The sequence below is a fragment of the Astyanax mexicanus genome, chromosome 15 (assembly GCF_023375975.1).
Source record: "Astyanax mexicanus isolate ESR-SI-001 chromosome 15, AstMex3_surface, whole genome shotgun sequence".
NCBI lineage: Eukaryota > Metazoa > Chordata > Actinopteri > Characiformes > Acestrorhamphidae > Astyanax > Astyanax mexicanus.
Window position 1 is genome coordinate 8,810,114 of NC_064422.1, and position 13,754 is coordinate 8,823,867.

The window sequence follows — 13,754 nt, forward strand, 5'->3', positions numbered from 1 at the left end:
ATATCTTACTGTGCTTTAGTACAAATACTAATTTAATTGATAAAAGGCATGAGGAAATCCTTGGGAATTGAAGCAGGAAAGATGTGGATATCCGCCTCCCTCATTCTAAACCAGCAGAACCCATGTGCGACACTCATTTTTGTTGTAGGCTGTGGTGAACGTACGTGGTGAACGACTGCGGTGAACACACGTGGTGAACGACCGTGGTGAAGGCCGTGTTTTACTGCTGCCTGGTCGAGGTCAGATCACCGCTGATTTTGGTGGTGGTGGTGGTGGTGCTGCTGCTAAAGGCCCTCCCTCCCCCACCCTGCCTGTGAGGAGGAGCAGCAGCTGTGATCTTGTGGGCTGATTCAATTGAAGTGGCAGAGCAGGAGCTATTATCCAGCTTTCTGAGGGCATGCTTACGAAGAGAGAGAGAGAGAGAGAGAGAATAAGAAAGAAGGAAGAAAAAGAGGAAGAGGGAGCCGAGAGTCCCCCAGAGAGAAAGAGAGAGGCCGGGCCCTGCATGCCTGCAGCCAATTAATAGGAGCGGCGGAGCGGCGGAGCTTCGTAGAGTCGTACTACTGGAGCCAGGAGGGATGACGAGCGGCGTAGAGCAGGGGGATGAATAATGCAGCTCAGAGTGGGTGTGGACCAGTGTGTGTGAACACGTCGACGTGTGTGAGGAATCCCTCCCCCGCCTGCTCTGTGAGGTCACAGCGAGAGGAACGAGAGAGAGAAAGAGAGAGAGGGGAGGGCTGAGGAGGGGAAAGCGGTGGAGGAGGAGAGGACAGGGAGCGAGGGAGAGAGCAGCGGAGGGTGGAGGACGAATATGCTGAGCGGAGAGAACACGGCGCAACCATGACAGCCATGCTGAGCCCGAAGATCAGACAGACCCGGCGAGGTACGGTGATACAGCTCATCTATATCTGCTTACTACCCTACTTCATCACCCACTGCTTCACCTACAGCAGCTTCACCCACAGCTACACCCACAGCTACACCCACCCTCGCATCAGCATCACTCGCTCTCAGCATCAGCTGCTCTCAGCATCCCATCTCACACATACTACTACTACTACTACAGCTACTACTACTACTGCTGCTGTCAGAACAGCTTCACATCACTGATATGGAAGCACCGATACATCACATCATAAAACATCTCTGCTAATAAATGTATTATTATTAAATATATTTACAATTTATCATTTGCAAAGATGTGCATCCAACCATTACCATCTGCTCATGCTCAATTTTAATACTGAAATTAATACTGAAAAGAGTAGATGCTTGTTATCTATATCTTCTATATCTTTGCCAATAATGATGTAAATTCCGATACCAATATCAATAATGTTGATTCTTTTTGCTTAAAATGGTAATAACAATACCTATCATTCATGTCTTGTATGGTCGATACCTTTACCAATAAAGGCAATACTGATACCAATTATTAATATCTCATTGTGGTCGATACCATCACCAATAATGCGGAAGCTGATACAAAATTTTAACATATTTTGTTGTGGTCAATACCTTTACCAATAATGCAGATACTGATACCTTTAGCAATAATGTAGATGCTGATGTCAATATCAATAATGTTGATCCTTTTTGCCTATAATGGTAATAATGATTCCAGTCATTCATTTCTTGTATGGTCGATACCTTTACCAATAATGGCAAAACTGATACCAATCATTAATATCCCGTCGTGGTCGATATCTTTGCCAAGAATGCTGATACCAATACCCATCATTAATATCTTCTTGTGGTTGATACCTTCACCAATAATTCTGCTGCTATTACCAATTATTAACGATTTGTTGTGGTTGATACCATTGCCAATAATGTAAATTCTAAAATCAATACAATTGATGTTGATGCTTTTTCCCTATAATGGTAAAAAGGATACAAATTATTAACTTATTGTTACTGTTGATATGTTTGCCAAGAATACTGATAACAATACCCATCATTAATATCTTCTTGTGGTCAATACCTTTACCAATAATTATCATGCTAATACCAATTATTAATATTTTGTTGTGGTCAATACATTTACCAATAATGAAGATACTGATACCTATATAATGTAGATGCTGATGTCAATATCAATAATGTTGATCCCTTTGCCTAAAATGGTAATAATGATACCAATCATTCATTTCTTGTATGGTCGATACCTTTATCAATAATGGCAATACTGATACCAATCATTAATATCCCGTCGTGGTCGATATCTTTGCCAAGAATGCTGATACCAATACCCATCATTAATATCTTCTTGTGGTCGATACCTTCACCAATAATTCTGATGCTAATACCAATTATTAATATTTTGTTGTGGTCAATACCTTTAGCAATAATGTTGATCCTTTCATGGTAATAATGATACCAGTCATTTATTCCTTTTATCGTTGATACCTTTACCAATAATGCTGATACTGATATCAATCATTAACTTCTGGTTGTAGTCAATATGAATCTTTAATATTTTCTTGTGGTTGATTCTTTTGCCAACGATACTGATACTAATCATTGATAATCATTAATTTCTGGTTGTAGTCAATAAGAACACCAATAATGCTGATACAAATGACAGTATTTATTATTTTCTTGTAGTTGATTCTTTGTCAATCAATACTGATACCAATACCGTTAATATATTGCTGTGGTCGATGTCTTTCCCAATAAATCTGATAGCAATGCTCAACATTATTATCTTGATACGGTTAATACCTTTACTAATAATGTACATGCTGATACCAATCACTAATAACCTGTTGTAGTCAATACCTTTGCCGAGAATGCTGATACTAATCACTAATTTCTTGTAGATTCACCAATAGTACAAATACAAATTTGTAAATATATTCTTGTGGTTGATACTTTTAGCAATAATGTTAATACTAAAACTGTTATTTTATTCATATATTTATTTATATTTATATTTATTTATATTTTTAATATTTAGTTATATTTATATATTTATTTCCTTAATACATTGTAGTGCTCAATACCAATACCAATTATTAATATCTTATACAGGTCGATACCTTTGGCAATAAGGCTGATGAAATACCAATCATTAATATCTTGCTGTGGTCGATATCTGTCCCAAAATAATGTATTTGATTTTTTAAAATATTGTTTTGGTCGATACCAATAACGATGATGTCAATATTAATACCATCATTAAAATGTTCTTGTGGTCAATACCTTTGCCAATATTGCTGATACTCATACTAATATTTATTATCTTGTTGTGGTCGATATCATTGCAAATAATGCGGATATTGATACCTATCATTAATATCTTACTGTGGTCGGTATATTTTGCAATAGCTTTGATACCGATACCATCATTAATATCTTGATGTGGTCAAAACATTTACCAATAATGCAGATACTGATACAATTATTAAAATCTTGCTAATCAATATCTTTTCTTATGCATATTCACATTAATGATACCACTCATTAATTTCTTGTAGTGGTCGATACCTTTCCCAATAACTCTGATACCAATAACAGTTATTAATGTCTTGTGTGGTCAATACCTTTACCAATAACGCCAATGGTGATACCAATCTTTAATTTCTTAAAGATTGGATTGATAACAATACCAATACCAATTGATAGTAAATATCTTTACTAATATTGCAGATAATGATACCAAACATTAATGTATTGTTGTGGTTAATGCTAATATCGATACTGCCAATACTGAAACCAATAATTCATATTTTCTACTGTTAAAGATGGATCGTATGATGGATCGATGAATTTAGCATACTATACTAAGCTATAGATAATAACTGTCTGTGTGCAGCAGATATGATCCTCCACAGTCACTGAGTAACATTTTTAACTGTGATGAATCTTCATTGACAGTAAACTGAAGCTTCTGTGTGCATCACTATAGTGCTATTTACTACACCCCACTCCATAATACCCATAGCTCTTATAACACACTGACACATTAAACAGTATGATCTATCTATGACCCTGTAATTACACTCCACAGAACAATACAACACACACAATAAGACTTAAATTACAACTCACAGCCTCAGCCTCGTTATGCTACGGCTAACAATGAAATACAGGCTACACTGTTACACTGTTCAACACCACACACTCTCCCATTCACACACAGCAGGGTTATCTTTATCTCAAAAAAATAGAATAGCATTGAAAAGTTACTTTATTTCAGTAATTCAGTTCAAAATGTGAAATGATCATGGCTTACAGCCAATGAAAACCCAAAAATCAGTATCTCAGAAAATGAGAACATTATATAACACCAGTTGGTACTTTTGGCAGTGTGGGCAGTGTGCCAAGTCCTGCTGGAAAATGAAATCTGCATCTCTATAAAAGTTGTCAGTAGCAGAGAGAAGCATGAAGTGCTGTTAGAATTTCTGGGAAAACAAAACTGCACTGACTTTAGACTCGATAATAAAACACAGTGGATCAACACCAGCAGATGACATGTCTCTCCAAACCATCACTGATTGGTTGAAACTTCACACTAGACCTCAAGCAGTTTGGACTGTGTGTCTCTCCACTCTTCCTCCAGACTCTGCTCCCTTGATTTCCTTTAAATGAAATGTAAAATTTACGGATGATCAGTGATGGTTTGAAGAGACATGTCATCTGCTGCCTTTTATGGAGATGCGGATTTCATTTTCCAGCAGGACTTGGCACACTGCCCACAGTGCCAAAAGTACCAATTGATTTTTTGGGTTTTCATTGGCTGTAAGCCATAATCATCAACAACAAAAGAAATAAACACTTAAAATAGATCACTCTGTGTGTAATACATCTTTATAATATACAAGTTTCACATTTTGAACTGAATTAATAAAATAAAGCAACTTTTCAATGATATTCAAATTTTTTGAAATGCACTAGTAAAAACAAGTAAAAAATAAATAGTGATTAAGCTGGAATATATGATTCCTGGGTAGTCTGAAGTCGTATAAATATGATTAATAGTCCACGAAATAAATAATCTTAATTTAGTTTTAATGGTAAAAGGCACGGTATTCTGATAATGACTCATGGAGGTAAAAGCTGAACAGAGCTGTCGTTTCTCAGTGTGTTTGATGGTGTTTCTGAAAGTGATCTGTGTTACAGTCGCTCTGGCTGTGAGTAACAGCAGATTTTTTAGAGACCACATCCCAGAAACGCCCGGAACAGAAGCAGGGAAGGTCTGAATCATCACGTCAGGGAGACTCCAGAAGTGTGTACTACACTGCTGCTGCTGCTGCTGCTAGATGAAGAAAAGAGAAATAATGGGAAACAGCCTCGAGTTTACAGACCAGGCTAAACTGAGAGCAGCTCTAAAGCTTTTATCAGTGTCAGCATGATAAAGTCTCTGACATGGAGCAATATATCAACCATGTGCACCATGCAGCATGATTTTAGGGTGTGTCAGTGTTTCTTTGCTATCATAACGATGGGAAAAGTATACCTTGCACAGCTCAAAATGCACAAAAGGCATGTACTAATTATCTTAATCTTAATCATGAATTGTGATTTGGGCGTAACATGAAATAAACCAATCTGTGTGTTACTTGCCATTCCCTTTAAGAGCCAGGTGTGCTGGCAGATTGCTATTTCAATGGTGCACATACAACCTGTCTCCAACACTTCTCAGTAGAAGTAAAATGACAAGTAATATAACAAAAACCTATATCTCGCGGGTAACACGTTATAATAACTTTCATTAATATACCATTAACTATGATTAATAACTGGTATTTTTCACATTTTAAGAAACTAAAAAGTTGCTATCACATTTGTAACTACTAATAAATGTATTGGCAACATGATCTGCAATTGATAAACATTTTTAATGTGAATATTCATGCTGATAAATACGTGTCGTGTGAGCATTTGTTAATATTCAAATTCTGATGAACTACTGCTTTGTTCATCATTTGATCTAATGATCATTAGTTAAAAATATATTAATGAAAGTTATTATAAAGTGTTACCATCTCGTGTTGATGTTAAAGTTGTGTGTGTATACTGAGGGGGTATACACACATTGGGCACACGTCTGTGTTGACAATTCACTGCCAAGATAGTAATAAACATCTGACTCTTTCCATCTGCCTACGTTTTTTTTTTCAGTCAGTGTGGCACCTGTGTTTTCCATTGCCAAGATAGCAATATGCCAGATATTTACCTTAACACACCTCATTCGTGACCACCACGCCCATCAGTGTAGGTATATTCACAAGCACTGTTACTATTTAAAGGATGCAGATGGTTTAAAGAAGGTGTAAAATAGACCGTTGGTGGGGTGTAAGATAGCAATAAGCGTCATTACGCAGGCTTTATATGTGTGTAGGACTTTAGAATACAAAGAAATCATATTTTCCAGCTTTATTGTCACTTTTTACTTCCTCAAGATCTACATGTTCTAATGGTCATTAAGTCGCAACCACATTTTTCAGAATACAAATCAAAAATTGGATTTTAGAATACAAAAATACAGACAGATACAAAATCAGATGAGCATTAATCATTTTTCATTTTTGTTTTATTACTTACCATGATATTTTACCATCACAGGGTGGAGAGCTTAACCCTTTCAGACCCTGTATCCATTTCAAAAACATCATGTTTTTTCTTTTTTTTATGTTTTTTTTTTTTCTTTTTTTGGCACATAACACTAATTGTGACCTGATGTCCCTCACAATAGACCCCATGCCAACCAATGAAAAAGTTTACAAGCTAATAAGACGTTAACTTAGCCCCGCCCACTGCACTGGAGTAAAACAGCAACCCAGACATTAGGGCATGGCAGCACTAGAGTTAAGGGATGGATTGTAAAAAAAAAAACAACAACAACAAAAAAAAAACATTAAACACAGATTTTAATGTAATGGACATTAAAACCATTCAAATATTTTATTTATTTGGATTAAAACTTTATACACATTTTACATTAGAATATTAGTGTCATGAGAGAACATAAATTAGGTCTGAAAGGGTTAAGCTCTACTTCAGCTAAGTATGGAGACAATATGAAAACTGTTAAGGGAAATCTCTTCATTCTCATAAATAAAACAGTGTGAAGGCTGTAATGTCACTAATATTAAAGGTTTACTTTCTTAAAGGGGTGTGGTTATCCCATGATGGCAGACAGGGTGGACAGGGATTTCTTGGAAAAAAATATATATATATATAAAAAAAAGCAGTGTTTCTTGCTGTGACACAAAAGGCAAAATATATTGATATTAACCCACCTATATGTAAAAAGTAACGTGCCCAACACTGGATATTGTTGCTGCTTTCTTTTTTTTCCCAGGTGATTGCTGGGAAATTGTTTGGTTGTTTGTATGCTATCCCAGACAGAGGTGTAAAAAGTACTAGTGTCAAAAAGTGACTTGAGTGGAAGTTAAAATGTTCTTTAAGCTCCACACCTAATTGGAAGTATTAAAGTATTCAGCATTCTTTGTACTTAAGTATTTAAGCAAGTAGTTTATTATAAAATGTAGTAGTGAAGGACTGAATGTAAAAGTATAGTAATGTGTTATTAGTGTAGTTATTACAGAAAGCAGTGGAATAAACAATGCATCAGTGTAAAAGTATTAAACTCATCCAAAATATGTACTGAAGTGAAAATGGAAGCAGGAAAAAAAATACTCCAGTAGATATAGATACATTATTTTAGTACTTAACCCTTGTGTGGTGTTCATATTTTTGTTACTCGATTTCTTTGTTACTTGTATTTAATTCAGCAAAATTAAGCAATTTTACATTAAAATGCTTTACACATGCTTGCTTCACCTAAATTGCAAGCAATATAAACAGCTTACATGGTTAATATTTGCCCTTTACCTTTCTTATGTTACATTTCTTTCAAAAAGTGCTACTCTTTTTTTAATTAGTTTTTTTAATAAAATGTAAAAGAAAATGAATTTAACTCAAGATATGAGTAGAAAATTTGTTTAGATTTAAATTTACAAATGAAGCAATGTTTATTAGCCCTTGGCCAAACATACTGTATGTAAAATAAAAGTATGTTTTTTCACGAAAAATTAGCCAATGCCAATCAGTTTGAGTTAGAAAAAATATTTTTTTTTGTATTATTTGATGAAAAATGAACACACAAGGGTTAAATACAATAGTGAAGTATATGATAGGGTGCAATCCCAGTTAAAGTGTCCTGATTAGGGCTACACAGCAAGCAAGCAAAGAAATCCACAAATCTAGTATTTTCTTTGTTATAAGTTACAATATTCATTAGTTTGAATGCATTATAGTCCCTTTTTTCACAGCAAGTATAACAATAGCTTGTAGTGCATTTCAATAGCAAGCTAGCTAAATTTCCCTTTCTGCCTTAAATGGTGCAACAACCACACAAACTCACAGATGTCATATTCCTTTTGTTATAAATTACAATAACTATTACATTATTCAGTAGTATAATTAGCGTCAGTGTTTCTAGTTTCTGGGTAATTTCTTTTTCTGCATGGATGTTTGTAATGTTCTTTCTGTGTTAGCACACAGCTAGATTTAGGGAGTGTAGGTGTATCATTGGTATCAGGAAGGCGCAAAAAGCACAACTTGCGTGTCTTAAAACGTGCAAAAGGTGTGTACTCTTAATAATCATGGCTGTGTTTTCCTTTAAGAGCCTTGTGCAATGATACATTGATATATCATACATGCTACACTGTAAACTCATACCTTGTTTTAACTCAAATTATTTCTGTTATAGTCTGTTTTACATAAAATTGGAAATTTCTAAACAATACTCAACCATTTTGAGTTAGTTGAACATTTGTGGGCGCATATACTGTACTATTTAAACTGAGATCTTTGAGTTAAAACAACTTATAATCACTGAGTTTAGACTGTCGCCATTGGCAGCTTCTTTTCCATTGGCTTATGTCACAATCTATTTGCATACTGGGTGTGTCCAACAGTTTCTGACTAACACTCACCGTCAGTGTGTAGTGATTCCCCCTGGTCTACCTTAGAAAAAAATCCCCTTTTGTTGTATTAACTTGATGTTTTAATTTAAGCTAACTTAAGTTTTCATTCCCCATTACTTAACTTGTTTAAGGCAACCGTTTTCCTCAATTTTTTTAAGTAAATTAAACTTATCTGGGCTTACAGTGTACACACTGAACTATGTACTCATTCTGTACCTGTATTAAGCATAACTTAGCTTCATATTCTTAGAAATAATTCGGATAGGACGACAAAAAAACACTATTTATACACTTTTTTTGCTAACATACAGTAGCCCTGACCAATTCTGCTTACCAGAACTCAATTTAGTAAACTAATAATAGGATAGATCAAGGCATATTATAAGGAATTGGTTTCAACAGTTTTAATCAATGGCACCCTTTGATACTGGGCATGTCCTTTTGTCACTGACACTCACCATCAATGTGGAGTCATTCCCCCTATATTACCTTCTGTTCTTTACATCAACATGCTTTTATTTAATACTGTGAGTTAGGTGCTGTACGTATTTTAGATCAAATTTACCAACAGCACAACTCTACATTAGTGGTCACTACAGACTTCTGCCATTTTTAGGTCATTTTCAGCAGCAGAAAAAGAGATAACTTGCTCTCACAGCCTTCAACACTGAACGTATTAATCTCAAACACGGATTGATGAATTATTTGAAATATTGGTGGAGCTGTTCTGAGTAAACTGGGCTGTACCTGATACAGAACTGCCTCCTTCTCTGTGCTCTCTGACCCCCATGAATAAGAGTGTAAAATAAAACAGAGAGGAGGAAAAAAACATTGATTTTCCTTCACAAAGCCACACATGCATTGACTGAGTGTCTACAGCCCGGAGGCTAGAGCACGCTCTGTGTGTGTGTGTGTGTCTGAGCATGTGTGTGTGTGTGTGTGTGTGCACGGGATTGATTTCTATAAATTATACATGATGAGAGAGCCCCTGTGGTTCATGCAAGCGCAGCCTGTATGGGAGTGCTGATCATATAAAATATAAATAGAATTTCTAATGCAATGCACATGTATTTATTTAGTTATGATGTTTTATGCATATTGTTCTAATTTACACACACATACATAACATATATTATATCACATATTATGTGGAACCCTTTTGGTATGAGTGTAATTGCACATAAGTAAACACATATAGATGCATATTCCATTCAGTGATATTCTATATATCTAAATATATGTGGAAACCCAAACAACATTATTATAATAAAAATATTTTAAAGGATCTTGAAGGGTCCTTAAAGCATATTAATAGCTTCATGTTTGATGATAAAAAAAAAACTATCTGAATTAGAATTCCGCTTCATCAAAACAGGACATTAGGACATTAGTTTTATTTTTTTTTTCAAATTATGGAAACATCATTTTGATTGGGCCCCCAAATGCTTTGAAGTGGCCGACAACCTCAAATAAACATTAGTAAGCTTTCTGTACATGTTTCAATGTTTGTTATTCATGATCCATCTGCTGTCCTTATCTACAGCCAGGTCAAAGAGTATGGTGATGGGCGAGGTGTCCCGCGGCTCTGGTCCATCCACCTCCCCAGGCCTCCAGGAGGGCGTGCTGAAAGCTGGTTGGCTGAAGAAGCAGAGGAGCATCATGAAGAACTGGCAGCTGCGCTGGTTTGTGCTACGTTCTGATTACCTGTACTTCTACAAGGACGAGGAGGAAACCAAGCCTCAGGTGAGAAAGCTTCTGTGTACCAATGTGAACTGTGGAGCCATTAAGTGGAGATTAATGGCTGAGATGAGGCTCTGATATCAAATTTGAAATAAACTATTGCATTGCACTACGTTACACTAGCAACTGCAATATTAAATAATGCTCCTGATTGTTTAATACTAAGTAAGTATTGTATCTTAAATTACAAAAAAAACATACATACTTAAAATGGTATTTAAAATGGTAAAAAAAATGGTATGTACTAGTGCATTTTAAAAAAAATTGAATATCATTGAAAATAGGGCTGTGCCATATCATATCGTATGCAATAATAATATCGCCAACATTTTTGAATATCATGAACGATATTATACCCTGAAATATTTTGCCATATCACCCACCCATAACTATCTCATCAGGGTACTACTTTTTTACTGTTTAGCAAAAGAAAAATTCACACTGTTCTCATTTCCCCATTATATATCTACTAGAGACAGAATATATCTGTACAGTATCATTTATTTGACTTTAATCCTGGATATATGGAGATATTAGGAGTGTATTATTATTAGTATCATGACATTCTGGATCATTGACTCCTGTTAAAAATCTGATAAAACTCTTATTTTTTAATATCTCACCTAGGGGTGTGCCATATCATATTCTATGCAATAATAAAATTACATTTTCATTTTGCAGTAGTTGCAGTAGTGTGTTATTTAAAATATACTTTTTTTAATTCAGTGTTTTGTCATATGGCCAGGAGTTCCGTTATCCCAAAAATACTATAAAAATTATAGTAAAAAAATTTTTTTAGGGCCATATCGCCCCTAATTGAAAAGCTACTGTATTGCAATAATTCAGTTTAAAATGTCAAACTTATATATGATATAGATGCATTACACACAGAGTGTTTATTTATTTTATTGTTGATGATTATGGCTTACAGCCAATGAAAACCCAATTTGAATATCATTGAAAGTGTCTCAAGAAAATGTAATATTATATAAAACCAATTGATCATTTGGCAGTGTGGGCAGTGTGCCAAGTCCTGCTGGAAAATGAAATCCACATCTCCATAAAAGTTGTCAGTAGCAGAGGGAAGCATGGTTGATTTTGGACTTGATAATAAAACACAGTGGGTCAACACCAGCAGATGACATGTCTCTCCAATAATCATCAACAATAAAAAAAAAAGGGATAGACACTTAAAACAGATCACTCTGTGTGTAACACATCTATATATTATATGAGTTTGATGTTGAACTGAATTACTGAAATAAAGTAATTTTTTAATGATGTTAAAAGATTTATGATGATATTATGATGACATTAATGATGATAGAAAAATTTTGATGCTCCAGTATGCCTCCCCAGTTCTTGGTGTTATCAGGCTCTGATTGAATCTGTTCTCTGAAGCCACACTATAAAAGTAAGTGTTGGAGGACTGCAGCATTAGAAGACTGTGCCATTATGGATCAGATGAGATCGTTTGGCAGTTTGGCCGACAATCGTTTCAACAGGACGCTGACAGTCCTTCTGCCGTCCAATCGTTATAATACAGTTATATTAGGTGTGATTGACAGCTCCGCTCATCAGGCCTGTCGATACTTCCTCCGGTCCCGATTGATCCGTCACCGCGTCTCGCTCGCTGGGACGTCCGTGAAAATGTCAGTCCTGCCTGCTTATCCTGCCTCTAATCAATGGAGATCCAAAGCCCGGAGCTGTGTAGGCGAATCTCATGCTGCGATGAAAGGATGGTGAAAACACCAGATCAGAAAGAAGCGCAGGCGTTTTATCCACTCGATAATGATTTGGAGAGGTTAAGGGCTAAGAGAGCAATGGATTCAAAATCAACAATTGATCATCAGTGCAAAATCGAATCGGATTACTTATATTAAAGGAGTATAGGATACATTTTCAGCAATGAACTGTAACTGGGAGTAACTTGTTCAAACACAGATTTAATAAATATAACACTGTGGAAAGTAAATTCACTATAATAATGGGATTAAAAAAAGTGTCAAGCACATCTGCACATCTGCAATAAATATATTCTGTTCTACACAGAGTACAATTTTACTGCTGCTGTAGTCTTTCACACCATTTAATCAACAGATACAGACATCTGTAACGTCTCTTCCAATACAAGGTAAACTGTTGAATCAACAGTCTCAGTCTCAGAGATTAAATACACACATCATCAAAGAAATAGATACACAAAGAAGGAAGTGTCAGATTGCAGTGCTATTTAGAAGGAAGATAAAGGTTTCCAAGGTTCCAAATTTAAATTATATTTAAAATTCTGGACTGATATGGGCATTTAGTGTATAGTGGTGTGTAACACAAGTATAATGCAACATGATAGACATTTCAGTAAGGAGTTGTAGAGGCTCCTAATGGTGCCCTGCTACAATCCATCCCATACAGCTCAAATGTTCGTGCTGTTGATAACTTATTAAGTAGCATCCCTTTTCAATAGGCTGCCATTTCAAGAGCTTACCACATTTTTCACACTATAAGGTGCACTTAAATCGACTTGACGCCATATAATCTGGTGCACCTACCACATAGATAGATAGATAGATAGATAGATAGATAGATAGATAGATAGATAGATAGATAGATAGATAGATAGATAGATAGATAGATAGATAGATAGATAGATAGATAGATAGATAGATAGATAGATAGATAGATAGGCAGGCAGGCAGGCAGGCAGGCAGGCAGATAGATAGATAGATAGATAGATAGATAGATAGATAGATAGATAGATAGATAGATAGATAGATAGATAGATAGATAGATAGATAGATAGATAGATAGATAGATAGATAGATAGATAGATAGATAGATAGCATTATAAGCTACAGCATTATAAGGCTGAGTTTTCAGTGAAGCTTCTCTAGCACTAAGGCTGGGTGCAGCAGCATTAGCATTAGCCGCTAACCACAGCACTATCTCTTTTGCCATTTAGAGGTGAGTATATTAGACTGTAATCTGCACAGGTGGGGCTACGTGGGAAAACTGCTAGCTGATAGTGCCCTGGAAACCGAAACACTCAGGGTTCCTCAGTCTAGCGCTATAGGGGGA

At 35.6% G+C, this 13,754-nt stretch overlaps 1 protein-coding gene across 1 annotated transcript in view; it reads left to right on the forward strand.

Annotated features, from left to right (window-relative positions):
- Positions 1-443: 443 nt before the first annotated feature.
- Positions 444-13,754, forward strand: part of si:dkey-191m6.4 (rho GTPase-activating protein 22) — a 39,573-nt gene continuing 26,262 nt past the window's right edge. The window contains exons 1-2 of the mRNA XM_007233570.4: positions 444-883; positions 10,483-10,682. Of these exons, the coding sequence (XP_007233632.3) occupies positions 841-883; positions 10,483-10,682 (243 nt within the window). The 5' untranslated portion in view covers positions 444-840. The remainder of the gene's footprint in view (positions 884-10,482; positions 10,683-13,754) is intronic.